The 26,312-nt window shown below is 42.7% G+C and overlaps 3 protein-coding genes across 7 annotated transcripts in view; 2 read left to right on the top strand and 1 right to left on the bottom strand.

Annotated features, from left to right (window-relative positions):
• The first annotated feature begins 693 nt into the window (after positions 1-693).
• Positions 694-6,751, top strand: LOC138215217 (ankyrin repeat domain-containing protein 1-like). Of its 5 annotated transcripts, none has more exons than XM_069177259.1 (9): positions 694-913; positions 2,023-2,181; positions 3,069-3,197; positions 3,385-3,492; positions 3,592-3,697; positions 3,831-3,929; positions 4,146-4,244; positions 4,837-4,935; positions 5,246-6,751. In XM_069177259.1, exons 1-9 carry the CDS (start codon positions 824-826, stop codon positions 5,479-5,481), a joined length of 1,125 nt encoding a protein of 374 aa, XP_069033360.1. In that variant the 5' UTR covers positions 694-823; the 3' UTR covers positions 5,482-6,751. The 5 variants fall into 5 exon arrangements, with proteins under 5 accessions (XP_069033360.1, XP_069033359.1, XP_069033363.1 ...); XM_069177258.1 differs by having other exon boundaries at positions 3,042-3,197; XM_069177262.1 differs by having other exon boundaries at positions 3,042-3,197; positions 3,592-3,690; positions 5,246-5,423.
• Positions 6,752-7,050: 299 nt separating this feature from the next.
• LOC138215220 (high-affinity choline transporter 1-like) lies at positions 7,051-10,659 on the bottom strand. Its single transcript, XM_069177269.1, is given in 9 exon segments — positions 7,051-7,611; positions 7,704-7,822; positions 7,825-7,911; positions 8,554-8,707; positions 8,917-9,060; positions 9,147-9,273; positions 9,322-9,514; positions 10,107-10,223; positions 10,476-10,659. Coding segments are annotated over 9 exon segments (1,686 nt in total).
• Positions 10,660-11,456: 797 nt separating this feature from the next.
• Positions 11,457-26,312, top strand: part of kif20ba (kinesin family member 20Ba) — a 33,305-nt gene continuing 18,449 nt past the window's right edge. The window contains exons 1-27 of the mRNA XM_069177236.1: positions 11,457-11,542; positions 12,020-12,104; positions 12,699-12,788; positions 12,933-13,055; positions 13,260-13,398; positions 14,401-14,585; positions 14,922-14,983; positions 15,211-15,395; positions 15,533-15,644; positions 16,204-16,275; positions 16,370-16,516; positions 16,742-16,904; positions 17,074-17,229; positions 17,310-17,423; positions 17,744-17,883; positions 18,136-18,253; positions 18,667-18,739; positions 18,869-19,053; positions 19,163-20,164; positions 20,281-21,290; positions 21,910-22,048; positions 22,388-22,510; positions 22,600-22,660; positions 22,983-23,108; positions 23,725-23,855; positions 24,233-24,388; positions 24,698-24,865. Of these exons, the coding sequence (XP_069033337.1) occupies positions 12,021-12,104; positions 12,699-12,788; positions 12,933-13,055; positions 13,260-13,398; positions 14,401-14,585; positions 14,922-14,983; positions 15,211-15,395; positions 15,533-15,644; positions 16,204-16,275; positions 16,370-16,516; positions 16,742-16,904; positions 17,074-17,229; positions 17,310-17,423; positions 17,744-17,883; positions 18,136-18,253; positions 18,667-18,739; positions 18,869-19,053; positions 19,163-20,164; positions 20,281-21,290; positions 21,910-22,048; positions 22,388-22,510; positions 22,600-22,660; positions 22,983-23,108; positions 23,725-23,855; positions 24,233-24,388; positions 24,698-24,865 (5,064 nt within the window). The 5' untranslated portion in view covers positions 11,457-11,542; position 12,020. The remainder of the gene's footprint in view (positions 11,543-12,019; positions 12,105-12,698; positions 12,789-12,932; positions 13,056-13,259; positions 13,399-14,400; positions 14,586-14,921; positions 14,984-15,210; positions 15,396-15,532; positions 15,645-16,203; positions 16,276-16,369; positions 16,517-16,741; positions 16,905-17,073; positions 17,230-17,309; positions 17,424-17,743; positions 17,884-18,135; positions 18,254-18,666; positions 18,740-18,868; positions 19,054-19,162; positions 20,165-20,280; positions 21,291-21,909; positions 22,049-22,387; positions 22,511-22,599; positions 22,661-22,982; positions 23,109-23,724; positions 23,856-24,232; positions 24,389-24,697; positions 24,866-26,312) is intronic.

Genomic DNA, 26,312 nt, shown 5'->3' with positions numbered 1-26,312 from the left:
TTTGCATCTATAATTTGGGCATTCAATTCTAGATTTAGGTTTTTGATTTTGTGCCTTTATTTTATTCATGAGTTTGTTACTTTTATTTAACTGTCAGAGGAGAAAAATGCGGTTTTTACATGTTTATGTGTATTAATAGCATCATTCTCATTTTGATATATGAAATATTTACTATTTCAAGCTTCTAAATGCATTTTAATTAGGGGAAAATTGCCTTTTACAGTCCGTCCATTTTTGTTGTCTCATCAGACATCATTTTTTAGAACAAGTGCCATACAAGAAACTGTCTGACAGAAATATACAAATACAAATGCACACATGAAGTTAATGAGAATAAACCAAAAATAATAATGTAGATAAATATGATATAATATATCACGTAAATACATTTTTTTAACCATCTTTCACCTCTACAGCTTTTTCTAACAAGATTTAAATGAACACTAGCAGTATTTGAGGCAGAGTGACACCTCGTCTCTCTCCCATATCTTGCATGGTGACACAGGGAAGCCAGTAGAAGCCCAAACTGGGCAGGACTGAGAGTGGAGGGGGTGTGTGTGTGTGTGTGTGTGGGGGGGGGGGGTGATGGTAGCAGCAAGCAGGCCACATGAGCACAGAGTAATGTGATCTGAGCTGAGTGACAGGAGTCATATCTTTCTTTTTGTTTTTTTTCCTACAGAGGTTTGACAGGACTATAAAGAGGCCGAGGCTCCGGCTGCAGGCAGACAGACGCACGCTGACCATCACAGAGGAACATCAGTGGACTTACATCCTCCTCCAGGTCCCCACATCACTGCTCAACGACTTCACATCCAGGACAACAATGGGACTGCACAGCGTGGAAGAGCTGGTAAGACCTGGGCAGATGTGTGCAGATGTTGCAGGAAGTCACGAAGAGGACGAGGAGGCTGAGGTGTGATTTCTAGACCGGAGCATGTGCGAAATTTTTAAAGAACGAGAAACCCACCAAAAACAAATGCTCGAATTGAATCTAAAATATGAAAACTAAAAGCTAAATAAGTGTTTTTATTGGGAAAAATATTTAGAAAAGATATTTATTTTTTGCCGTTACATTTTTTTGGGTTTCAATTCGTAAAACTAAACCAAGTATTTTTAAGAGAAAAAGGAATTCTTAACATACTAAAATAATGAAATTATAATAATTTATAGTCTTAATTATATTAGTATGTTGTATAAGTATGTATTATTGCATGTGACCTGTGTGTGAAATGACAACAAATTGAACATTTTAACACTGAAATTAAACATGTTCATGTGATTTTAGAAAACCTTAAAAAAAAGAAGAAAAGAATCAGAACAAATATTCAAACGATCCTTAAAAACAACAACAGAAAATGAGCTGAATTATCTGCACACAACTTCTTTTTAAACTCAGGGGTCCATTAATCACCTGCTGCCACTGATTAATTATTCTTTACTTTGTGAGCTCAGGAGAGAAGCTGCTTAATTACAACTTAAAGTAAAGGTAATGAGACATGGAGGTAATTAAATCCTTTAACTCTCTTAACCATCAGGTTTCGTTAGAATGATTCACAGACTACAGTTTAAATGATTAAAGGAATGATTTGATAATCAAACAGTTGAAGCTTGTGAAAGAGCTCAAGTGTGTGTGTGTGTGTGTGTGTGTGTGTGTGTGTGTGTGTGTGTGTGTGTGTGTGTGTGTGTGTGTGTGTGTGTGTGTGTGTGTGTGTGTGTGTGTGTGTTAATGTGTTGACGCTGTGGTGTGTTCACATTCCTCCATTACGGACTCAGCTCTGCTGAGTTCCAAGTGTTTGACACAAAATAAAAGCTTTGTTCAGGACATATAACAGATTCAGGTTTTTTTCTGCACAGGATTTCAGCTGCTGGATATAACGGAGTTCCTAAAATACCAAGAAGTTCACAAACTAAGAAAAAAATGCTCACAAATTCAAAGATAAAAATCTGAAATTGAGACTTTAGGGCCTTTTTGAATCCGTTTTTTAAGGACTGCAGCTCAACTTCTCCTCTCCTCTCCTTCAGGTGACCGGTAAGAGATCAGAGGGCAAAGAGGACGAGGACTTCCAAGGGGGCGTGTACGAGGCGGCTGTCAATCAGGAGAAGCAGGATGACCTCCGGTCCCACAGGGAGATGGGGTTGGGTGGAGGTCTGAAGGACGAGGTCAGCCTGGTGGTTCTCAATGTAAGAAGCACAAACACAGTCTTTATTTTAATACTAATTAAATGTAAATATGATATCAGTGACCTTGTAGGTGTTATAATCAGTCATTTTTATACTATATTATATTATAGCTGATAAAGCGAAAGTTTCTGCCACTGGGATTAGAACGAAAAAATGTTTTTAAATAGGGTTCAATTATAAAGGAACATAAAAGGAGAATACTCCAGTAACTTGCATGTACCTCCAAACTGTACACAAGTACACGAGGTCAATATATTAAAACTACTGACACTATACATACTGTTTAGCTCTTTTTCAGTGCTGCCACCTGGAGGCGTTCAGGAGTACAACACGTCGTCTTCATACTTATCTAAACTCTAAACCTCATAATGATGATAATGGCATTAGTTGGTGCTCTGAAAGTTTATGAGACATGACAAAAAAAAAAAAATCACAATACAAGGCAGATATGTTGATTCAAACTCCATTTATACATTTAAGGTGCAGATTATACATTTTTGTTAAATGCAGCAAACCTCATTTATATGAATCCTTAAAAGCTGCAGTGTGAAAAATGAAAATACGTTTTTTTTAGAGCGATAATATTGGACATTTTAACTAATTAGCATATTTTATTTTAAATTTAAAGATCTGCTCATAAGTTGTTTGCTATAAAAACATTAAAATTCAGTGTCGTTAATTGACACTCGGGAATATGCTGCTTTTTTTATATTTAGGTTTATGTTGCCAAATACTTGTTTGTCTTTTAAAGCAGCCTTTTCACTTGTTTATTGTCCACTGAATAAATGAAACAATAAAAGCTGCTTTATTCTCAATTTGTTGTGTTGTTGTTGTTATTGTTATTGTTGTTGTTGTTAAAGTCCTCTGTCTTGTCTCGACCCGGTCAGACGGATGGAAGCGGCCGCCTGAAGCTGGAGACGGTGGACGACCTGTTCAACATCCTGCAGATGAAGAAGAGGAGGAGGGAGAGGAAGGCTCCCGTCCACAAGAAGCAGCAGCCGGAGCCCGAGAACCTGGTGAGACGTTAATAACAAACCTCCCACTTTCACAACTTACTTTTTAATATCAGGTATTATACATGTTATAAGTGACTCCAGTGTCTCAATAAAGCATCAACTCTTGTTGTTGACACTTAAAAATTGTGTGAAAATAAGTTGATATTAGAGAAGATGCAGCTTCAGAAGTCTTTACTGACTCTCGCAGCCGGAGACGGTGGATGATCAGCTGTTTCTGACGGCAGCCATGGAGAACAAACTTCCCGTAGTGGAGAAGTACCTGAGCGACGGAGGAAACCCCAACGCGGCCGACAACGTGAGTCTACCCCTAAAAAGATGTTTTAATTTGTACAATAATTATGTGCGTGAAGCTCTTTTAAGAGGAGTGTTAATCAATCACTGATGTAACATCCAGTTCCAGAGGACAGCTCTGCACAAAGCCTCGTTCAAAGGTCACGTGGAGGTCATGAAGAGACTCCTGGAGGCCGGAGCCGCCCTCGAGAAAAAAGACAAAGTGAGAGGTTAAAAAAAAAAAAAAATGCTTTCTCTTTCTGACATTGTGTCTCTAATAAACACATGAACAGACACACACAGCATCAGCCTGACAGTGTGTGTGTGTGTGTGTGTGTGTGTGTGTGTGTGTGTGTGTTTCAGCTGGAGGCCGCGGCGGTCCACTGGGCCTGCAGAGGAGGCAGCCTTCCTGCCCTGCAGCTCCTCCTCGACCAGGGAGCCAAGATCACCTCCAGAGACAAGGTGGGTCCTCACTTAGCCGGGACGGAGGGGTCATTGAAAGGTCACCTCTTTAAAAAAAAAAAAAAAAAAAAAAAAAAAATCTTAGTTTGGCTCCCTCTTGTGGTGGCGGACGGTAATGCAAACCACAACATGCATACGAGCAGCCTGGGCCGTGAATGTTTCAGAGATTTTTTTCATGCATTAATCAAACTGAGCTCGTCTCTCTGCTCTGTTCAGCTGAACAGCACTCCGCTCCACGTCGCCGTGCGGACCGGACACTGCGAGTGCGCCGAGCATCTCATCCACTGCGGAGCGGACGTCAACGCCAAAGACAGAGTAAGAAAATCCCAACGGGACCGACAGGAAATATGTTTTAACTAGTCTGAGAATGAGTTGTCAATAACTCGTTATTTGCTGCTCTTTACTTTGGTTTGTTTCTTTTCATTTACTGCATCCAACCACCAGAGGTCGCCAGTGTGTTCGGTCTCCTTCCTGTTGCACCCGCCTCACCTGCTCTCAGTTCCCTAATCAGCACCATGCCGTCACTTACTCATCAACCCAGCCAGCATATAAACTCCTTGTTTGATGTGTGTATTAGACAGTTTCCCCCTTTTTTTTTTTTTTTGGCCTGGATTTTCTGTTTTGAATCTGAAGTTATTTTGTTGTCTAAAATGTTTGTGTCGCCGTCATGAATTAAGGTTCTTTTCCCTATAAACCGTGACAGTACAAATCTAACCATGAGTTATTCGTTTGTTAAAACACCGAATTGAAAAGGAACAAACCAAACTTATCAGAGACGAACAGACCAGAACAGCTTCAGCATAAAAAGTCCAACAGTTTCTCAGAATTTTACAGCACAAATTCCCGTTTTGTACGTGGATGATAAAAAGAGTTGTTGTTGTATCTGCTCTCCTCCCCGTGACTCCAGGATGGAGACACGCCCATGCACGACGCTGTGAGAATAAACAGGTTCAAGATGATCAAGCTGCTGATGATGTACGGAGCCGGTCTCAACACGAAGAACTGCGTGAGTGCAGAACGACACGAGCTTCATTCCTCCGGAAACAAACCGAGGAAACACTTTTTCTATTAAACTCTAACAGACGGTTTTCTGTTAAATTTCCTGAATCCCGATGCTTTCATAATGAATCAGGTGGACATATTTTACCATGAAATTCCTGAAGTAGTGATATACGAAGCATCAGAGTATCTAATTACAAGAACAGATTATTTAATAAGAAGGAAACTATCATCTAGGAAACTATGCACTTCCTCCACAGAGATAATACTAAAGAATAAAACGTTTTTATTCACCGTGTCATGTGTTTGTTCCTCAGGATGGAAAAACTCCGCTGGAGACGTTGTACTCATGGCAGAACGGAGCCAAGAACCTCCTTTGCAACTTCAGCGAGGAGAAGCCCAAAATGTAGGAACCAACGGCGTCCAGGAGGAAGCAGGAAGTCGAAGTGAGGAAGCAGGAAGTCAAAGTGAGGAAGCAGGAAGTCGAAGTGAGATTCTGCTGGTTTATCAGGATAAAGTGATAAAAGAAAAAAAAGTCTGTGACATTAAGTAAACGATACAGGGAAGCTGGAGTCTTTCCCTTCAGGAAACTGGCTGCAGGAGGATCTTCTAACGAAGAACCAAGAGAGCGTTCCTTCTTAACTTACTGCCTCCCGGTTCTGGGATTTGAACTAGCGACCCTTCAGGCTGTTTGCTCGCTGTGGAGCGACCAAGCCTCCGACCGACGACGTGAAGTCTCACCAGGAAGTCGTTAATAATGTGATTATTAGCTCCGATAGATTCATCGATCACCAAATATTGCTGGACAATGTCTCGGCTGACGTTACCAAGACGGGGTTTCTTTTTCTTAATTTTTACTTTAAGTCAGTGATGCTGCATCCAGAAGGTGAATTATTTATTGATTTAATGACGGTTGTCATCGTTCTCACATTTATTAGGTTTGATTGATTTATTTCAATACTATACACTTAATAACTAAGTGATTGTTTAGTTGTACTGTAGGTGGTTTAATTAACTTTTTTATGGTCAGGTTCAACACGTTAAATATATTTTTATTTATTAACTAAGATAAACGACTTTTGTTTTCAGCGTCACCTGGTTTACTGGTAGAACAAATCCAGCGTCAAACTGGAGTTAATCATTTCTCTAAAAATATTTCTGGTCAGTGTGACGGAGACTGAGCCTCCTGTCTTTGGTAGATGATGTGTGTTATACTTGTTGTTCTTTGGTCTTATACATTATGAAGATGGAGAGATGAGATGGGACAAAATACGTTTTATTTAAAGGTTGAGAAGAATCTCTCCACTCTCACTTTATGTTGATGATCTGCCGATTTAAACACAGTTATTCTGGATCCTCTGGAGCAAATGCAGCAACATGCATTTAAGTTGCGTCGTCAAACGTCTTTTGCAAAATCTACCTTTTACAGTTTGAATTGTTTTACAGGAAAACAAGCTTTTCTTTAAATATAAACTAGTGAATAATTTACTTTCAGTTTAAAGTTTCTGCTGCTAAAAGCTCCCTAAACTTCCTCAAACCTTTGATTTGGTTGCAGGTTTAGTTTAAATGAGCTTCAGACAAAGTTCATCTTGTTCAGATTTTGACGTTTTCTTCTACTGAAGATCAATTTGAACTTCTGATGCATTTACACACAAACGAATGAGTGTGAGGGAGCTGAGAAGTCACTGAAGGTTCAGAGGATGTTTTACATGAGTTTCAGTGGCTAATTTAGGTCTTGATTTATATTTTGTAAAGATAAATGTAATTTTTTTTCTTTGTATTTATGGATTGAAATCATGAATTAAATAAACATTTTGAATTTATGCCGTTTTCATCGTCTCATTACATGTTTGTGTTGTGATTTCTTTACTGAAAAGTTTGAATATTTAAATCTTCATGCATCCACGCAAAGCAAAAGTTCAACCAAGTAACACAGTGAGAATGAACGAGCACCACTTTGGAGCGCATTCAAACATTTATGTTTGGGATGCAGACATTTCCAGAATGATGGAGTTATTTAATAGAAGTTACTGGTCTACGAGATGTGATCAAAAGTTCTGAGATTGTTCCTGTTGCATGCAAAGTTGCAGGTTCACAGGGGAAAATGCTGCACGCAGGAACGCTAACAAGTTGTGCCGATCATTGGCTCTGATGCATCTGAATTGGAGGTGTTTCTATCTAATTTCTCATTCTCACTGGGTTCTGTGGCGCCACCTGCTGGTGTCAGCGGTTGTGGCGAGTCCTGGGCTTTCACGTTGAGCACGTCCCACTTCTCAGAGAGCAGGTTTTTGTTGAAGAGCACGGACGCCAGATGGGAGAACAGCAAGTTGGCACCGAAGCCAGACGCCATGGAGATGGTCTTAACCGGAGAGTACTGGACATACACGCCGTCCTCCAGAGTGCATCCTGGGTAGGGAAGGACAACCGGCAGTCCGAGGGTGGGGTCCCCACTGAGCAGTCTTAATACCACTCCCACTAGGATGCCTGTAATGGCCCCGTAACCGTTGGAGACTTTGAAGAAGAGGACGCAGACCAGTTGAGGGAAGATGATGGTGTAGGTCATCTCCATATTGAGGAACAAAAGAAGGATGATGCTGTTTGTCAAGTTGGCGAGTGATGTACCAACCAAGCCCACAACAACCACAACAGCTCGGATCACCCACAGGATCTCTCTGTCTGATGCCTGAAGAAAAAAGTGAAAAATTAATGTTCCAAAGTTTTTTTTTTTTTTTGGTGTGATAGAAAAAAATTAAATAAGTAAGTGCACGTCTTCACCTGAGGCCTCAGGATGTTCTTGTAGATGTTGGTGGCGAAAATAGAAGCTGCAGAAAGCAAAGCAGAGTCAGTGGATGACATCACGGCTGCAGCCACACATCCGATACCGATGATGGAGACGTGAGGTGCTGCAGGGCGATGGGCAGGATGAGAGCTGCTTCCCCACGTTCGTATGGAGAAGGAGAACCGTAGGAGGTTAGGTTCCAGTCTGGAGAACGGAGACGGGAGACGGGAGACCGAGAAATGATCACAGTTTCGGTTTGAGTGATTTTAAAGTCTTTGATACTGCTGATATTTAAATCATGGGGACATTACAATAGTCGTCAATAGTAAATTCGCCCATATGCAGATGATACTGTTTTATATTTTGTAGTTGATTCTGTCAATGCGATTAAGAAATGACAACTCCTGAAGCAAATTTCTTTTATTAATTTTGTGCAAATGGATTAAAAAAGCTTTTAATAATCACGTGTAGATTACCTTAATTTTTCTTTGACAAATGTCTTTTTATCTGACTTAATAATGAAGCGTGTGAATTAATTTCTAGACACGCTGCCATCTCCAATCTTACCAATGCGGGTTTGTGTTCATTTCAGGGCGTGTTTGCAATGCTCACCACTTCTCTTTATATTTTTATTAACCAACCTGGATCTCAAAACCCTCAAGAAATCTGTAAGAAGACAATCTTGCTAATGAAAGTGGTCCAAGTCAAGATGTAGGTGTCTCTTGGTTTCTATAATAAAGTAAAAGATGAATATAATTCTTAATGTGTGGCCTTAATGACTGATTGCCACTGATTTAGACCCTCCACACGGACAGCGTTTAATCATTATGTTTGTGCTGTCGCTACCTGTGGATGAGGCGGCAGCCCCAAGCAGCATGGGAGGTATCCCGAACACGATAATGAGGACAGCGGCGACAAAGCATGTGATCCTGGCCGAGGCTACGGAAGAAGCCGACAAGATCCTCTGGTGGAAGCACTGATTTCCCAGACTGCCCAGCGCCTGGAGACCAAAAAAGTTTGTCAAGTCTCTGCCTGCTTTTAGCACTTAAGTGTCCATTTATATAAAGGAAAAAAGCAGTAAACCAGTTAAACCAGTACAGGTTTTGGTTGTTAAAAGTACAGTCTATGAACTTTTTCATCCCGACTCATCTATTAAAACTAGAGTGCAATGCCTCGGACATGGACCATACTTCTTCTGCTTCATCCTACCATGAATAAAAAATCATCTATCATTATCCAGGTCCTCTTTGGGATGGGGGAACCAATCCAGGGAGCGTGCAAGGTATTGTTCATCAGGGTGTCGCTGATGCTCAAGGAGTGAGGGTTCATCATAACAAAGGGAGTGCAGATGCACTGCAGAGACAAATTAAAAAATGTCAATGATTAACAGTAAAAAAAGAAAAGGCCTTAAACACAAAGTTAGAGTACAACGAACCCACCAAGCCGATGAAGATGAGGATGAGCTGGATGATGTCGGTGTACGCCGAGAGGCCTCCCAGCAGGGTGTAGGTGATCGCCACGGCAGCAGAGATCCAGATGCACACAGAGTAGGACAAGTCATGGTTCCTCCTGCACGTCGAGGAGTTATTATACTTCACAGGTAAAAGGAATCACATAGAAATGCAGCGTGAACAGTGTGTGTGAAGTGTACCGAGACCGATCAGTGTCATGGGCACCCAGATCGCATCCGCACACATAGCAACCAGGGACAGGCTGGCTGTGACTACTTTCCCGTATTTGATATGGAAAGGGTCCAGCATCGTCATGCATCTTCTTTCTCTCATCAGCTTTGCGAACACCAAACCGCCTCCATGTGACACAAGATTTAGCATCACAATTAAAAAGACATACTCAATGATGGGGAAACAGTAAAATAAAAAAAAAAAACAATAAAAAAAGGAAAAAGGGTTTAAAGATCAGATACAGGTTTCCTTTTCATAGCCTGCATCTCTCATTCTGCCCACCAGAGGTCACCGGTGAGTCTCATCCACCACTAAAGTTTTCATTTTAACTATAATATAATTCATTTGGTTTCAGCCTACCATTGCAAAATTATCTAATTATCAGTAAATATGCAGATTAACACTTATATATATATATAAAATCGAATAATATTATTATTAATTATTATTATTATTATTATTATTATTATTATTATAATATTATTCGATTTTTTTTTTTAAATTGCAATGCAACTTTGAAGACACGTTTTTAATTAAAAAAAATACTAAATTACAAAATTACATGGTACTTTTTCTGCATCATTTTCTTTTGCATACATGCTTTTTTTTTACCATTTATCATATTAATAATTGTTTTTAAAGTTGACTGACTCTATGTTTTCTGAGTTTTCATTAATGTCCACATTATCGGGTTATATTGACTTTTTAAACTCTTACCGAGAATGAAAGACGCACTGAACGCTGTTAACATGATGAGCACCCACGTCAGTCCCTGGGAGGGCGTGTACATCATCTCAGCCGTGCCGACGATGAAGCCTCCTCCAACCCACGTAGCTGAGAGATGAATTCAAACGCAGAGTTTTTTTCTATTTGTTTTTACCAATTGATTTATTGTATGTCTTGTTCATAATCACAGCCTCACAGAGCAGAAGTCATATTTTCAAGCCTGTATTTCATAAGGCTGCATTCAGTACAGAGCATTCATCCAAATGATTGTTTTCTAAATCATCTGGTTGCTTAGTGAATAAACTTTTTTTTTCCTTTTTTACAATCCTGCAGATCTCATGCTGTGATCTCCCCCCTCACCTGTAATCGTGAAGATCCCCACCACCAAGGTGATCTGCCGGTTCCCCAGCAGAACCATCTCCATCCCAGTGCCTGCGCTTTTCTTCTGTTCTCTTTTGGACTTGAAAGAAGCCCAGATGCCGGTGCCCAGGACCAGCAGGTAGAAGAACGCCATCGATATCACACCGGGGATATTCAAAGCCATGGTTGATTTAGATGCTCTCCTTCAGGATGACTGATGTCTGACTGACTGCAGTTTCTTTCTGAGGAGCAGCACATCACAAGAAAACTGGAAATACGAGAAATGCTTTTAACCACATTGATGCAACAATGCAACCCTAACCCACTAAAATGAGGTGTGACTGAAGAGAAATAAAATGAAGAAGCATAACATAATCACAAAGAGGCAAAAAATGGAAATAAAGAGATGCAAACTGACCAAAAAAGGCACTAAATAAACGCAATTGAATCTACATGACCACAAAGAGATATAAAAATCAATTTAAGACACAAAACAATGGTGAAGGGTTGTAAAAACGACCACAACGAGATGCAAAATGGCTACAAATAGATGCAAAATGATGCAAAACATCTGGAAGAAAACAACCTGAAATCCTGGTTCTCTGTAGGATGAGTTGGGGCCTGTTATACATCCATGATTTTAAATAATGTGGCCCCACACTCTAACCAATGGTCTGCCTACCAATATTAATTTTTGTTGTAAGTTAATCATGATTTTGTTTGTAGAATAGCAGCTTTATATAAATGGCAACACAAATTTCACGTAGACAATTTTTTTAAATTATTATTATCATTATTATTGTAACTAAATCATGATCATTTACATTCTGTACTTAATATCATCTTCAGACATAAACGGCTGCCGTCAGACGTTTTCTTTTGGATTCCGACAACAGAAGAGCTTCGTGAACGCAGCACGGAAAACACGCATGCGCAGTTTCTGCTCGTCTCCGATTGGTCCGTTTCAAACTCAGACCGCGGCTCGTGTGTGTTGTGCTCGGCTCAACGTTTTGTTAGCGCACAAAAGGACTTCTTTCCTGCCTTAATGTCCCAAATATAACTGCCAGGTAAGAATATCCGTCGAGGAATAACCCCGTTGAAATGTAGACGTTGAGTCGTGTTCATAAAATGAAGCGTACGTATATTAAACTGTGTTATAATTCCCAGTTGACAGGTGCTCGTCAGGGGACATTTTTCCAGCTAGCTTCGTTAGCTCAGTCCGAGTAACGTTTTAAAAATGCTGTAAAACAAAGTTGACGCTTTAAAAGTGGCTGAAAAAGCGTCAAAACGTGAACAAAAGAAACGTTTGGCTCGAATCCAGAGAAACACCCCGAACACTTTACGACCCTTTTCCTTTATGGAGCATTAAAGTTGACGTTATTTTTCAGTTGAAGCGCTTCGGTGTCGGTTAAAATCAACTTTTAGATTTATTTGGTGCATCGTTGTCAAATTGAATTCACTCCAAGTGACATTTTAAATACAGGACGTGACGTGCTGCCCCACCGGACTATTGATTAAGGTGTTCCCTCGTGTATTCGTTGCAGAATGATGGACTCAGGCCTGAAAAACAAGGCTGACAAACAGGGAGAAGATCGGTCATCGGTGTTCAGCACCTTCCCGGACCCACAGGTAAAGTGACGAGCACCGGGCAGGTTGGTGGTTCATCTCCCCACACGGTGTGTTCACGGGTCTCTGTAAAAACCTCAATCAGACAGCTCCAGTCCTCACTGAGACCGAGACACTGGACCACATCCCTCCAAATATCACCACAAAATACATGTGCTGCTTTCACTGAATCAGGATGTCTTTATCAGGATATCAGGATCACTTTAAAAAAAATGTTTTAATCACTTGTTCCTAATTGTTTTTAAATGTCCTTTTCTTTTGCCTTATGTGTTGATGCTTTTAATGGTTTTATGTGAAGCACTTTGAATTGCTCTGCAAATAAAGTAGATACCTGCAGAGAGGAAGGATAATATACGTATCTGTAGGGCAGAATATACCCCTAATATGTAGAAATACCATCTGCACACTCTACTGCATTATAAAGTGTTTATAAAGTTTCACAGCATCATACTGACGCCTTCACCTACTCGTGGCCTCGGCCTTCTCCCAGCATGCACCAGCTGTTCATCATCATCATCATCAGCCCAAAATTGACAATGACTTTCTTCTTCCTCTGACTGAGCTTCAACCTTAAAAAAAACCAAATATGTTCCGCAGCAATCGTACATGGAGGAGAGGGAACACCTTCAGGTCTACCTGAGGATCCGACCCTTCACCTCCGCAGAGAGCAGCAACGGAGAGTCGCAGGTAAGAAAAACAAAGGCAGATGAGAACGCTTCATATGTAGAGTAATGAGCAAAGTAGCTCTTATAAATCTGTTTATGGTATTTACAGTTCAAATATTATACTACATATACACGTTATACTATTTCTTCTTTTTGTTTGTAACAGGACTGTGTGACCATCGAGTCTCCCGACTCCGTTCTGCTGAAGCCTCCCGGTTTGTCCCACTCAGCCAGACTGAGCGCCGACAAATCGCTCCCACAGACCGGACAGCGCTTCCAGTTCTCTCGGGTCGGTTTCCTGTCGGACCAAAAACAAAGTTTTCTTCCACTGGCTACAGAAAGATTTAACATTTACCTTTGAATATAAATCCTGGTATTCTTCATTTTCTCGCCGAAAAGCGACTGCAGGCCAGAAAAGATTGATGAACCTGATGTTTCAAACATGAATTGTTTTCATTATATTTATATTCATCCCTTTTCCTTCCTTTTCCAGGTGTATGGTCCCGAGACGACCCAGAGAGATCTGTTCGAAGGCACCGTCCAAGATCTGGTGAAAGATGTCCTCGAGGGAGGGAACTCTCTGGTTTTCACATACGGAATCAGTAACGCCGGGAAGACCTTCACGTTTTTAGGTACGTCAACGTCCCTCGTGGCTTCAAATCGCTGTTTACAGTCTGAAACGTGATCTGTCACTCGAGCTTCAGATCCGACCCTCCGGCTTCCTGTTCAGCCGCAGACACACGGACACTCATTCGTTCCCACCGACCGTACGCCTTTTTCTAGTTCATCGTCTTGTATCTACGTCTTGTTGTGAAACCAGTCGCCCTGTGGGGACAGACGAAGTTGAAGAGCAGCTTCTCAGTCTGACTCTTCACCACCAGCCTCCGTATGACAGGCGTCATCATGTGTTTGATCAGTTTAACAAGACACACGGTGTCACATGATTTTCAGTTCAGCTCAAGTTATAAAAACTGTATTTCAACAAAGTTTTCAGATTGTTGGTTTAAAAAAAAAAAAAAAAAAAAAAGAGTCTTGGAGATTATTTTGGGACATTTTGCCTTCATGTGAGATCTGACAGACTAAAGAGAGAGACGGGAAAGAATGACAACATGCAAGTGGAGATGCTCCTTTTTTCTTCGGTAGTGTGATGACGTGAAGAAGTCAGAGGAGACCGTTTGTTTACTGGCAGCAGCTCGATGGAGAAGAGAGGCCACGACGTGTCTCTCCGTCTACTCTCCACTATAAGGAACACATCGGCTCCGATAAGAACAAGAACGCGTCCTTGGCTGAATACTGTCAGACATGTTGTGTCTAGCGGGACCACAATCAACACTTATCACAGACACTGAGTTCCTGAGGTCGGGGCGTCCTTTACGGGACCTTTAACCCACATTCAGGGAATCAGAGCCGAAACAATACAGTCTCTTTGACAGGTCGTTTTTACATTATAAATATAATAAATCCGATTACAAGGTGACTGCTGAGAGCTGCAAGCCGTTGCATCTTTTTGTGTGCAGATCTATTTCTTGACTCACAAACCAGTGAGCTTCTTCCAGCTGCTGTTTTGACACCGTTCATGATAACAGAAGTTCCCCCCTGACGCGACACCATCTTCATCACCGTTGTCGCTGCAGGTCCGGACGCCGACGTCGGCCTCTTGCCACGCTCTCTCGACGCCGTCTTCAGCAGCATCGGCGACAAGGTTTTCCCGGGGATGAGCGTAAGACCTCACCGCTGCCGAGAGTTCACGCGACTCGGCCGGGAGCAGCAGGCCGAGGAGGCGGCGTTCAAGAGGAACCTCTTCAGACAACTCAAGGAGGTGAACTGTCCCAACGGGCTGCGTTCAAGCACAGCAACACGCAGTAACACTCTATAGTTGTGCACCTAGAACTGAATGCATAGAATTAAAGCAGGAATAAAGGATTTCTATTTTTGGGTTGAATGTGAGTCACTCACTGCTGTATTGATTAAAATAAGAAGGTATCTGTTGCCTCAGATTTCTCTTCCCTCGTCTAAAGAAAAGTGTTCAGGGCATAACAAATTCAAGAAATACAAACGAGGAATCTCCTTCGTGGCGTCGCAGGTGAAAACTGACCGACGTGTGTAAAATGAATGAAGTTGTCTTTGATGCATTTCTAACATGTTTCCTCTTCAGAGTGAGAGGAGCAACGCCAGCCTGTTGAACTCCACCAATAAGAGTCTCCTTGAAGGCAAGATGTCGATTTATCCTCTAATCTGTTATCTGTTCCTTCGGTATCGTGTTGTTTTGTTGTTGTAAATCTGAATCCCAACCACACCCGTGTTTTGACAAATGTACGGTTTAACCCTGCAGCAGAAATGTATTTTTAAAAATTCTCATCATGATTGGAAGAATAAAGTGCTGACTGATTTATAACTGATTGACTGTTTTTGGGTGTTGCAGGCTCCTGTGTGTTGATGACGAGTATCGAAACCGAGGACAGAATTCGCCTGGAGCTAGAAGCAAATACCAAGTTCTCTGTTTGGGTTTCCTTCTGCGAGATCTACAACGAGAACGTTCACGACCTCCTGGAGGCGGCGCCCAGCGGCGCCCCGAGGAGGGCAGCGCTGCGGCTGTCGCAGGACGTCAAGGGCAACGCCTTCATCAAAGGTTGGATGTTTGAACTGTGGCGAGATAAAAGGAACAGAAAAAGAAGAAATGTGTGCCGTGATGCCTTCTGTTTGAAATTGAACTGTTTCTGTTGTGCTGTTAAAATAAGAGACTTTCTCTTGTCTCTTAATCATCAGATCTGCGCTGGGTTCAGGTGAACAGTGCAGAAGAGGCTTTCACAGTGATGAAGCTGGGCAAGAAGAACCAGAGCTTCTCCTCCACCCGACTCAACTGTGTGTCCAGCAGGAGGTGAGGATGACGACAGCCAATCAAATCCTGCTGCACTTTTACTTTTTTCCTGCGAGGCTTTTCCCCCACAATTGTCTCAAGTCAAAGTCAACCAACCTGCTTTGTGTTGCGTCAACTCAATAAATTCCTCCCCGTTCACCAGGAGTGGTTAAATCACAGCAGGCTGCTGGAGTTTAAGTAGTGAAGAAATGTAATAGGTCCTTCATCCTGCCATGGGTGCATCACGTTAATTTCATCATATAGGACTTTTTCTTTTCTTTTTTTTCCACTTTCTATATTGATGTCAGTAAGAAATCCACTCCAAAGTGTAAAGTTTTCCTTCGACTGTCTGTTCACTGTCCAACAGGTCTGGACCTCTCATGAAAACTTGTTCTTCCTAAAGATAATTAGAGTCCAACATATTTATTTTCACACTTGTCAATAAGGAGCAGATGTTCCTGCCATTTTTATTTTTCCTTTACATTTCCTGTTACTTTTCTTGGTGCTTTTGTACAGAAATAAACAACAACTTGCATTTGTTTATTTCAAAACGATGTTGTGTTTGTGCTTCTGTCTTCAGTCACAGTATTTTCTCCATTCGAATTTTGAAGATCGAGGATGTTGGGAGTCTGAGGGTCCACGCGGTCAGCGAGTGAGTGAAACTCAACGTGACTGTACCTCGTTTGTTTCCCCTCTTGTTTCGTGTTTCCGTGGATAAACGTGTTTTTGTTTTTTTGTGTGTCCAGGTTGTGTCTGTGTGATCTCGCCGGCTCCGAGCGTTGTGCCAAAACCCAGAACAAAGGAGAGCGTCTGAAGGAAGCCGGAAACATCAACACCTCGCTGCTCATTCTGGGGAAATGCATCAACGCGCTGCGACACAATCAGCAGGCCAAGTGAGATTTTAATCTTTAATTCATCTTGAATTATTCAATTTGATGGGTCACTGATAGAAATGGCTGTTTTATTTTACCCTGTGGTTTTATCATAGTTCTCAGCTTTTAGTCCTTTTAGGACCAAAAACAAAAAAGAGATTAACTCACGAGCAGCAGCTTATCGATGAAGTGTGTAGAAAGTTGAACATCTAGTAGCCGAGCCGCCCGTCTGCTGCCTCCCTTCAGGCTGCTGCAGCACATTCCCTTCAGGGAGAGCAAGCTCACCCACTACCTGCAGGGCTTCTTCTGCGGCCGAGGGAAAGCCTGCATGATCGTCAACGTCAACCAGTGCGCCTCCGTGTACGACGAGACTCTCAACGTCCTCAAGTTCTCCGCTGTGGCGCAGAAGGTTCGATGTTCCCCCCCACAAAATCCTCCATCTTTATTCTAGCAGTTTGTACAGGAAGACCAAACGCAGTACATTTTGTCTGTATATCATTTTAATTCATAAATATTCTAACATGTAATTTTTTTTTTTAATGTTTATATTGGCTTTTTTGTTTCTCGTCTCTTTCCAGGTCGTGGTTCTGACTTCTCGGCCCCTTCCCATCATGCCACAGAGGTCCGACAGGGACGAGTCCTTCGTCCTCAACAACGCCGAGAGGAAGACTCTGCGGAGCAGCAGGAGGAGGAGCTCCCTGATTGGCTGGGAGAGTAGCCTGGAGGATGTACAGGTGCGAAGACTTGATTCATCACTTTTAAATTCAGATTTCTGATTAAATCTTTAATATGTTATTGAAATATTTTTGTCCAGGAGGATGAAGATGATGAGTATGAAGAAGAGCAGAGCCTGATGGAGGACACCACGAATGAAGGAGGCGGTGATGAAAATGATGATAAAATTCTGGTCTGTCAGAAGACGCATCAGGTTAGTCTATCTTCATTTAATGACGCGCTTTTAACAAAGACGTTGCCTCAAATCTTTTCCTGTTAAAACGTCAGAAAGGTTGTAACATGTACAGGAAACATGAAATCGTTTGTGTTCACTTCTTTTATACTGAACTTTTTAAAGTCTGAATCTGTCTGCTCATCACAACAAGTCGTAACATGTTTTTCTCTCTCTCTCTCTCTCTCTCTCTCTCTCTCTCTCTCTCTCTCTCTTTCTCTCTCTCTCTCTCTCTCTCTCTCTCGCGTGCCCCTGTGCGTGTGTGTCCTCCTCCTCCTCTTCCTCCTCCTCCTCCTCCTCAGAGGCAGGTGGCGCTGTTGAAGCAGCTGCAGGTTCAGCTGAAGAAGGAGCGAGCCGAGAGCCTGCTGATGGAGGCACAAGTCCGAGAGGAGATCAGCCGGGAGTTCTCCGAGCTCTTCTCCGAGATGCAGAACGACTACAAGTGAGACACTTTGGTTTAAACGTATGAACAGAAACATCTGTACGCTACATCTGTTTTCCTGCTTTTACGAGCAGTGTGTAGTTTTTCTGTCGTCTTCCTCTGAAGGCCACATTATGTAATTTTCTGATTTTTCTGATATAATCATTCATATTTTTATAGAATTTTCACAGCAGTAAATTGAAATAATTAAAACGGTAAATACGAATATGAAGAAGAGGAAAAATTATGCGAGACGGTTTGTGTTTGTTTCAGCGACCGCTTGGCGAGAGAGAGAGAAATCCTGGAGGAGCGAGCTGAGAGGAGGATGGAGATTTTCAAGAATCTCATTGATAAAATGGCCGCTGGACCGAGTCGGGATGCACAAGCCATGGTAACGGGATCTTTATTCTGTGTATGATTTGTTTTGTTCACTTATTATAAAGTATGTTGTATTTTACTTTTCAATTTCAAGTCTTTTATTCAACGTGGTTTCAGCAGCAGAGTTGTGTTAATGATTGAGCTGACCTTCGTCTGACCTGCTTCTCACCATCGCCCTCTAAAATAATGATGCTCTTGTTAACTTTATTTGCTGAAGGGAATTTTAAGGTTTTCTAACATTCCCACTCGGTCAGGCCTGCATTAATTACCCCAAAACAATGTATGCAGCCGCTCAAGCAGTGAAGAGTTCAGTATCCTTCTCCCGGGACGCTGGGATCCAACAGCCAGATCTGAATTTCTAATTCCTGATTGTGAAGAAGTGCTCACTCATCTCTAGTTTCTCTGATGTGTCCTTCCTCCCTTCAGGATATATTGCTGGACTCTTATTCCTCTGAACTGGCCGGCATCAAGAATTCCACTGAGGCTCACAAACACAACGGTAAATGGACGGATGTGAACGTGGACATGAAGGGGCAGCTATGGAGAATCATTTCAAGAGTGTATAAAGTATTTTTAAAGTGATAAATGTGTAGAGGTCAAACACGAACATCTCTCTGTGTTTTTCTAGGTGAAGCTCGAGGGTCAGAGGATGAGGAGAAAAGGAGGCTTCTCTCGCAGATCCAGGAGAAGTCGTCTGAAGTTTCCCGGCTGGAGGAACAAGTAGGAGATCTGCAGAGGAAAGTTGAGCTGAGCTCACGAGGCCGCTGCTCACCGGTCGAAGAGAGGAGGTCACGGGAGAGAGAGCAGCTGCAGGTAACAATCCTCAGCAGTGAAATAACACCTTTCAGTCCCCTGTAAGAGTTATAATTCTCTGTCGTCAAAAAAAAAAAAAAAGGAGTTAATCTATACTCCACTCACCCAGGAAGCCGTGGCTGCCCTTGAGAAGGAGAAGAGAGCCAAAGAGGAGACGCTCGCTGCTTTGGAGTACCAGACTGTGGGAAAAGAGGAGGCGCTGGCATCCTTAGAGGAGGAGAGGAGAGCCAGAGAGGAGGCCGTTGCCTCACTCGGGGAGCTGAAGCAAAGTAAACAGGAGATGTTAGCATCCCTCGAAGAAGAGAGGAAAGACAAAGATGAGGCCAAGGCTGCCCTGGAGGCTGAGAGGAGAACCAGGGAGGACGTCATGGCAACCCTGGAGGCTGAGAGGAGAACCAGGGAGGACGTCGAGGCGACCCTGGAGACTGAGAGGAGAACCAGGGAGGACGTCATGGCGACCCTGGAGACTGAGAGGAGAACCAGGGAGGACGTCATGGCAACCCTGGAGGCTGAGAGGAGAACCAAGGAGGACGTCATGGCAACCCTGGAGGCTGAGAGGAGAACCAGGGAGGACGTCATGGCAACCCTGGAGACTGAGAGGAGAACCAGGGAGGACGTCATGGCAACCCTGGAGGCTGAGAGGAGAACCAGGGAGGACGTCGAGGCGACCCTGGAGACTGAGAGGAGAACCAAGGAGGACGTCATGGCAACCCTGGAGACTGAGAGGAGAACCAGGGAGGACGTCGAGGCGACCCTGGAGACTGAGAGGAGAACCAGGGAGGACGTCATGGCAACCCTGGAGGCTGAGAGGAGAACCAGGGAGGACGTTGAGGCGACCCTGGAGACTGAGAGGAGAACCAGGGAGGACGTCATGGCAACCCTGGAGACTGAGAGGAGAACCAGGGAGGACGTCATGGCGACCCTGGAGGCTGAGAGGAGAACCAAGGAGGATGTCATGGCGACCCTGGCAGAAGAGAAGCAGAGCCAAGAGGAGGTGCACTATGCTCTGGAGGAGATGAGCAGGCTGGTGGAGGAGAGAGGAGAGAGGGAGCAGAAGGGTGACGCACTTCGACAAGAACTGACTGAAAAACTGGAAGCAACACAACAACAGGTGAGAAGTTCAATATTTGAGTTTTCTGTGCCAGAAAGTTGTTTATCATGTTGAATCATTATTATTTATGTTTTGTTTGTGCTGAAATAAACTAACATTTGTTCAAATCTCCACAGGTGAGCAGCAGGACGGAGGAAGCTGAACAAGCCTTCGCCCGACTGAGAGCCGCTCAGGAACAACTGGACAAACGATCCTCCCTGATCGCCACCCTGACGCAGGAAGTTCACAGACTGAAACAGGAAGCGCAGACCTCTGCAGGATCAGGTGGTGTCAGCGATCCGCTCAGAGAGGAGGTGTCGGAGCTGAGGAGGAATCTGGCCGAGGAAGAGGAGAAAACTGAGAGCGAGCGGAGACGGGTGACGGAGCTGCAGGATGAGCTGGCTCAGATCAAACGGGAGTCGGCACACAAACGGCTGATCTCCGACCAGCAGCAGGAGACGCTGAATCAGAAGGAAGCAGCTTCCAAACAGGAAGTGGAAGAGCTGAGAGTGAAGCTCCAGGAGCAAGAAGAGGCGTCACGCCGACCGCTGGACGAGCTGCGATCGCGACTTGAACGCCAAGAACGCGCCGCTAAAGAAGAGATGGACGAGCTGAGAGCCAAACTTCAGGCCTCGGAGCAGCTCAACGAGTCGTCGCTGCAGCAGCTGGAAGAGTTCAAACGCAAACCGAGCGAGCAAGAAGCAACGAAGAAACTCTCAGAGGAACTCAGAGAAAAGCTCAGCGAGCAGGAGGGAGCTGCAGAGCGGCTCAGAGACGAACTGGAAGCGGCAAAGGTGAAATGTTCTTCTAGCTCGGAGGCCGAGGAACGGCTCAGGAGGTTGAACTCTGACCTCCAGACTGAGGTGGCGTCCCTGAGGACGAAGGTTTCCACCTTGGAAGAGACGCCGGCGTCTGCACGGAGAGAAGAAGAGCTGCGGAAACAGCTGCTGGAGAAGGAGGCGCAGGTCACGTCCCTGCAGAAAAGTCTACAGGAGGCCCAGGAGCGGCGGGAGGAGGAGGAGTGCCGAGCGGTCCAGGAGGCCAGGAGGAGGGAGGCGGAGAGGAGGAGGGAGCTGCTGGCTGTGGCGCACGAGGCCATCGCTCAGAAGGATGAGGAGCTGCAGAAGAGAGCCGAGGAGATCAGCAGGTAACTGAGATTCCTCACTGAAGGCAGATTCTCTTCCATTTAATCTGCAGCTTTAATAATCAATCTGATAATCAATGTGAATTGCAGTCTGAAATTCTCAAAAGAAATCAGTGTGTCTGATGATTTTATGGATTTCTTTTCCAGACAAATTCCCTCAGAGACAGATAACACTTTAAAGCAGCTTCTGCCGTAGACTTTATTCTTTATTCTTCTTTATAGATAAGATGCCAAATACATTTTCTACAACATTTATCAATTTCTGCTCTTTAAATTGCCATTTTTCACACATTTTGCACATTGCTTTTCTACCAGTCAGTCAACATGTACATGAGAAACAATCCTTCATAAATTATGTAGGAATATAAACTTCATAATAAATGCTTAAAAAATAAATACAATCTCTATTATGTTGAGTGTTGTTTAAAATAGCCAACATGTTAAAATGCAGTTAAAATATTGTCCCTTTAAATGATCAAAACTGAAAAACTAAATGTTATTTTTTTTCATCTCCTCCAAAGTACCTTTACTTCCAGGGAGAGTTGTATTAAACCATCAAAGAGTCTGATGCTCTTCTGTGCCTGGCTGCAGTTTATCATAGTTTTTCCTGTTTCTCTTCCAGTCTGGAGGAAAACGCCAAGCAGGACTGTGAGAAGATGAAGAGCCTGAACGTCGACCTGCAGAGGAGAGAGGACGACTCTTCAGACCTCCGAGAGAAACTGGCCGACTACAAGAAGCAGATCCAGCAGGTCCAGAAGGAGGTACGGGCCCATTTAGGTGTTTTTAGCATTTTTAATAGATATTATTTTATTTCTAATATATGATTAGAGGGTATAAAGCTCAAAAAACAGCTTTGAAGTTTATAAAAAGTCTGCGTTTGTCCATCAGTGAGCTGATGGGTTGATTTTATTTATTTTTTTACTGAAAACGTCACATTTAGTATTTATAATGGTCAGAAATCTTTAATAAAACACATCCAATGGAAAAATAAAAATATATCCTCCTTTTTTGATACGTTCCTTCTTTCCTTCACGACTTTACTTGAAAAGCTTTCGGACGCTCGTATAAACAGACGAGTTGAATGTTTTTTCCCTCTGAAGATTTCGGCCATGAGAGAAGAGGAGAAGCTTTTAAAGCAGAAGCTGAGCGACGTGGAGAAAACCAAGAAGCAGCTTCAGTCTGACGTCGGCTGCAGAGACCGAACCATCCAGCAGCTCAAAGTGGTGAGATCAGACGTAATCAGCTTCCTCCGCTCGGTTTCTTTGTTCACGTTTATGTACCTTCTCATCGACTCCTTCTCTCCTCCCTCTAGGAACAATCATCGAGTACGAAGTCTGCCGAGAGCCTCCTGCTCTACCAGAAGGCCTGTAAAGGTAGAACATGTTTTTGTATGTGGTGGGAAACCTTTTAAAATCAACTCTTTTTTTTTTTAGGACTCTAATCAATTTGTGTGGAATTGTTTATCCACCACACGCATGATTCATTAAATGTTTTCATTTTTGTCAAAGACAAAATGTTAGAAATGATCATAATCACAAGTTCTCCGAAAAAAACGAATGACTTTTAACTTAAAAGTAGCGCTTGACCTAATTTAAACCCACTTCACTCATTCAAAGTCACAACTTTAACAGTTACAAGTCTTCCAGTATGTCTTTGAATTTCTTTGAGTACTGTTGCGTTTTGATCGGCGTGCAGACCTGGAGGCGAAGGAGCGCGTGATGGAGGACATGCGCTCGGCCCTGATGGAGCAGGAGGAAACGCAGGAGCAGATGGAGCAGGTCCTGGAGGAGAAGCGTGACGTCATCCAGGAGCTCTCCGCCGGTAAGAAACGGGATTGTTTTAGAAATCAAGAAAGAATGTGAAAAGACACACGGACAGATTATTTTAATCCTCTGATCCTCTGAACAGCAGAGAAAACCGAATGTTGATAAGGTGTTAAATGAATCGGGACACTGAGGCCGCCGTTAAACTGCTGTTTTCTACCAGAAACGAGACTTTTTAACTCGACACCAAAGTTGGGTCGGTAAATGAATCGGTGTCGTGTCGCTGCGAAGACAGAAACAGGAAGTGGGAAGTGATTAGCCGTCGCCAGAAGATGCACACGTGAATGCAGAAGCAGGAAAATGTGGATAACTTTACTTTCTCCGTGTTCATTTGTGATTTCATACTAAAGCGGACAAAATGCTGAGAAGACAGAAAAACACAGAAACATTAGCGAGTTTATTTAAACTACAAAAACTAGAACGAGCAAGGATTATAATATACATGAAGGAAAGGCAAAACTTATTGTACTTGTTTATATGACACAGATGTAAAAAAAAAATATCACTTCACTTGATTAGTGATGAGAAAGTTATATAAAGTTATACTTGAAGTATTTATCTTTGAATGTAATGTGATCTCAATGTTGCTGAAACGAGTTGGTTTTGTGTTTCAGAGGTGGAGAAGTTGAAAGGGATGTTGTTACAGCGGGATCGTGGAAACAACGCACGCAAACAAGTCGACAACCCGTCACATGACCTCACACTGGCCAAACAGGAAGCTGCTAAAGCTCAGGAGAGTTTGAAGGTGATAAATAGAAGTTTACTTTAACATGTTTGTGTGGGAACAGAAATGTTTGAGAATTTACATTAAAAAGAAAATAATTCTCCTAATAATAATTAGTCTTTTACTGATTCTCAGATAATAAACTGCATCTTATTTCCGGCCAAAATGAAACAACTGCTTTTTTTCTTTTCTTTTTTTTCCCTTTAGTTTTTATTTCAGTTTCAGCAACTTATATTGTCAAATTTAAAATTTTCACAACTGTTTTTCTTTTTGTTTCTGTTATTTCTATTATAGACAATTCAATGAAATCTAATTAAAACAGACAACAACATTTCTCTCCAGCTCGAATAGAAACCACCGCTTTCAAACGATTAATGAGAAATAGTTTCCGTCTGCAGACGTATACGGACAAACACCAGGCCGAACGTAAGAGGTGGCAGGAGGAGAAGCTGTCCCTGATTGGCCAGGCGAAAGAGGCGGAGGACAAGAGGAACCAGGAGATGAGGAAGTTCGCCGACGACCGGGAACGTTATGCTCGACAACACGGCCAGCTGGTAAGAAGGAGGATGTGTTAGAAACACACCAAACACCAGCTGAAGCATTTAAACGTGCCGCCATGTTGGCATCGATCTCTAAAAGTCTCTGAGCTCAGCTGACTGAAGCGAACAGAAGTCCAGCTGAGACTGATGAAAGCTGAACCAGATCTGACAATCAGAGCTGAGAACTCTGCAGAAGAATTTAATTTGGTAACATATTTTTTTTTCATGTTGAAAAATAGCCCATTTCTTATTTTTAATCCATCCAGAAGATTAGTTTTTAGTTTGTTGTTATTTCACAGTATTATCTCTCATATCTCCCATCAGGAGTGCCAGCTGTCTGAGAAGGAGCAGACGATGGACAAGTGGAGGACGGAGAGAGACGCTCTGGTGTCGGCTCTGGAGGTGCAGCTCCACAAACTCCTCTGCAGCCAAGCAGACAAAGATAAACTCATCCAGCAGCTGCGGTGCAGTAACACACGACCACCACAAGAGGTCAGTGTAACACAGAGATGACGACAAGCACACACACCGGAGGGGAGAGCTGATTCCTGACTGCAGGAATCTTACAATACTAATCAGGGAAGATGGTCGAGGAAAAGTGTTGATTTGAAGCATTGGTGTATCACAGATAATCGGACAACATCTCTCTTCTGTATAAAGTCCTCAGGCTGTTAATGGATCCTTCAAAAAGTAGAGAAATGTCCTTGTAAGTTTCACCTCCATCGGCGGTTATCTGAGCAGTCATCTATCAACGCAAAAAACAACAACAACCTCCTGAGACATTATTTAGTCAGAGGTGAGAATATACTGTAGAAAACACAAGATGAAGAGTTTTCACAGTTTATTCACCCCTTAGACAGGATTTAATTGGAGCGCAGGACTCTGATGTTGTGCAGGGAAAGAGTCTTAAAAGATTTCTCATGAAACCTGGAAGAGAAAAACGTCAACAGAGAAAGACATACAAATAATAATGATATTTCTATTGATGACGTTGGAGCAGCTTGTTCGACCATGGATCACCAGTTTGACTACTTCTTCCTCTTTTCCACCAGGTTTTGTAGATGAATCACTTCTGAGGAGTCCTGAACCACATCTCTTGTTTTTTTCTGCTCACATTTTGTTTTCACTGAGCTTTTGTGTGTGTGTGTAATTTATTTCATTGTGACCAGACAGCCTCCCCAGGATAACATCAAAACACACGGTGTGAAGGGGAAGGGAGGCTGTAATGATTCTCACAATCAAATTGATGCCGGGGATGTATTGATTTTTTTTTTAAAAACTTGTATCGGGCAAACTTTGAAAGAGAAAGAGAGAACTGCAGGTGATTTAATTCAGTCTCTGTATCAGAAAAAACCCCACTCATGATGTGAAGGAAGTGGGAGAGAGAAGAATTTGCAGTGCTGATCACACCAAAGACAAATTAAATTGTACATTTTTGTCTTTGTATATTTTTTAATGACTAAAAGAGCATGCTGAAATGCGGGTAGGAAATTGGTCAATCAGAATCAAAACAATTCAGAACAATACTGAGCTGTGGTGCCTTCAAAGACTCTTTCACACGGCCGTGATGAAAATGAATGTGTGACGGCTGCTTTGGCTTCCATTGAAAAGTAAACTTAGTCATGTCATTTGAGATTCATACATTTAAAGACAATCCTCATTTCATTTCCTTATATTTTAACCATCAGTGCTGCAGATAACAGTCATTATTGTTACTCATTCATCTTCCCATTATATTTTCAGTTAATAGATAAATTGTTTTATCTACAAAATGACAGAAAATGACTGTAATATTTGTCTGGTTTGGTCAGAATAACAGTTAAACAAAAAGCTGTTGAGTTACAGCTATCGGTGGGCAGGACGTAGTATCGTCAGGTTTCCAATCAGATCAGTCAGATCCAGCGCTAGCTCCTCCCCCAGCTCGTCCAAATATGGTCAC

This window comes from Embiotoca jacksoni, unplaced genomic scaffold (assembly GCF_022577435.1).
Source record: "Embiotoca jacksoni isolate LCO1_2020_lvr unplaced genomic scaffold, fEmbJac1.0.p SCAF_70, whole genome shotgun sequence".
NCBI lineage: Eukaryota > Metazoa > Chordata > Actinopteri > Embiotocidae > Embiotoca > Embiotoca jacksoni.
The sequence above is the reverse complement of the archived record's forward strand: the minus strand, read 5'-3'. Positions and strand labels throughout refer to the sequence as shown.

What these genes read in the sequence shown, in the direction of transcription:
- LOC138215217 (XM_069177258.1), top strand. Translation starts at nt 824, where the DNA reads ATGGGACTGCACAGCGTGGAAGAGCTGGTAAGACCTGGGCAGATGTGT. An exon ending in TCAGCCTGGTGGTTCTCAAT is followed by an intron (nt 2,182 to 3,041) that starts GTAAGAAGCACA and finishes TTGTTGTTAAAG; the next exon opens with TCCTCTGTCTTGTCTCGACC. An exon ending in AGATCACCTCCAGAGACAAG is followed by an intron (nt 3,930 to 4,145) that starts GTGGGTCCTCAC and finishes TGCTCTGTTCAG; the next exon opens with CTGAACAGCACTCCGCTCCA.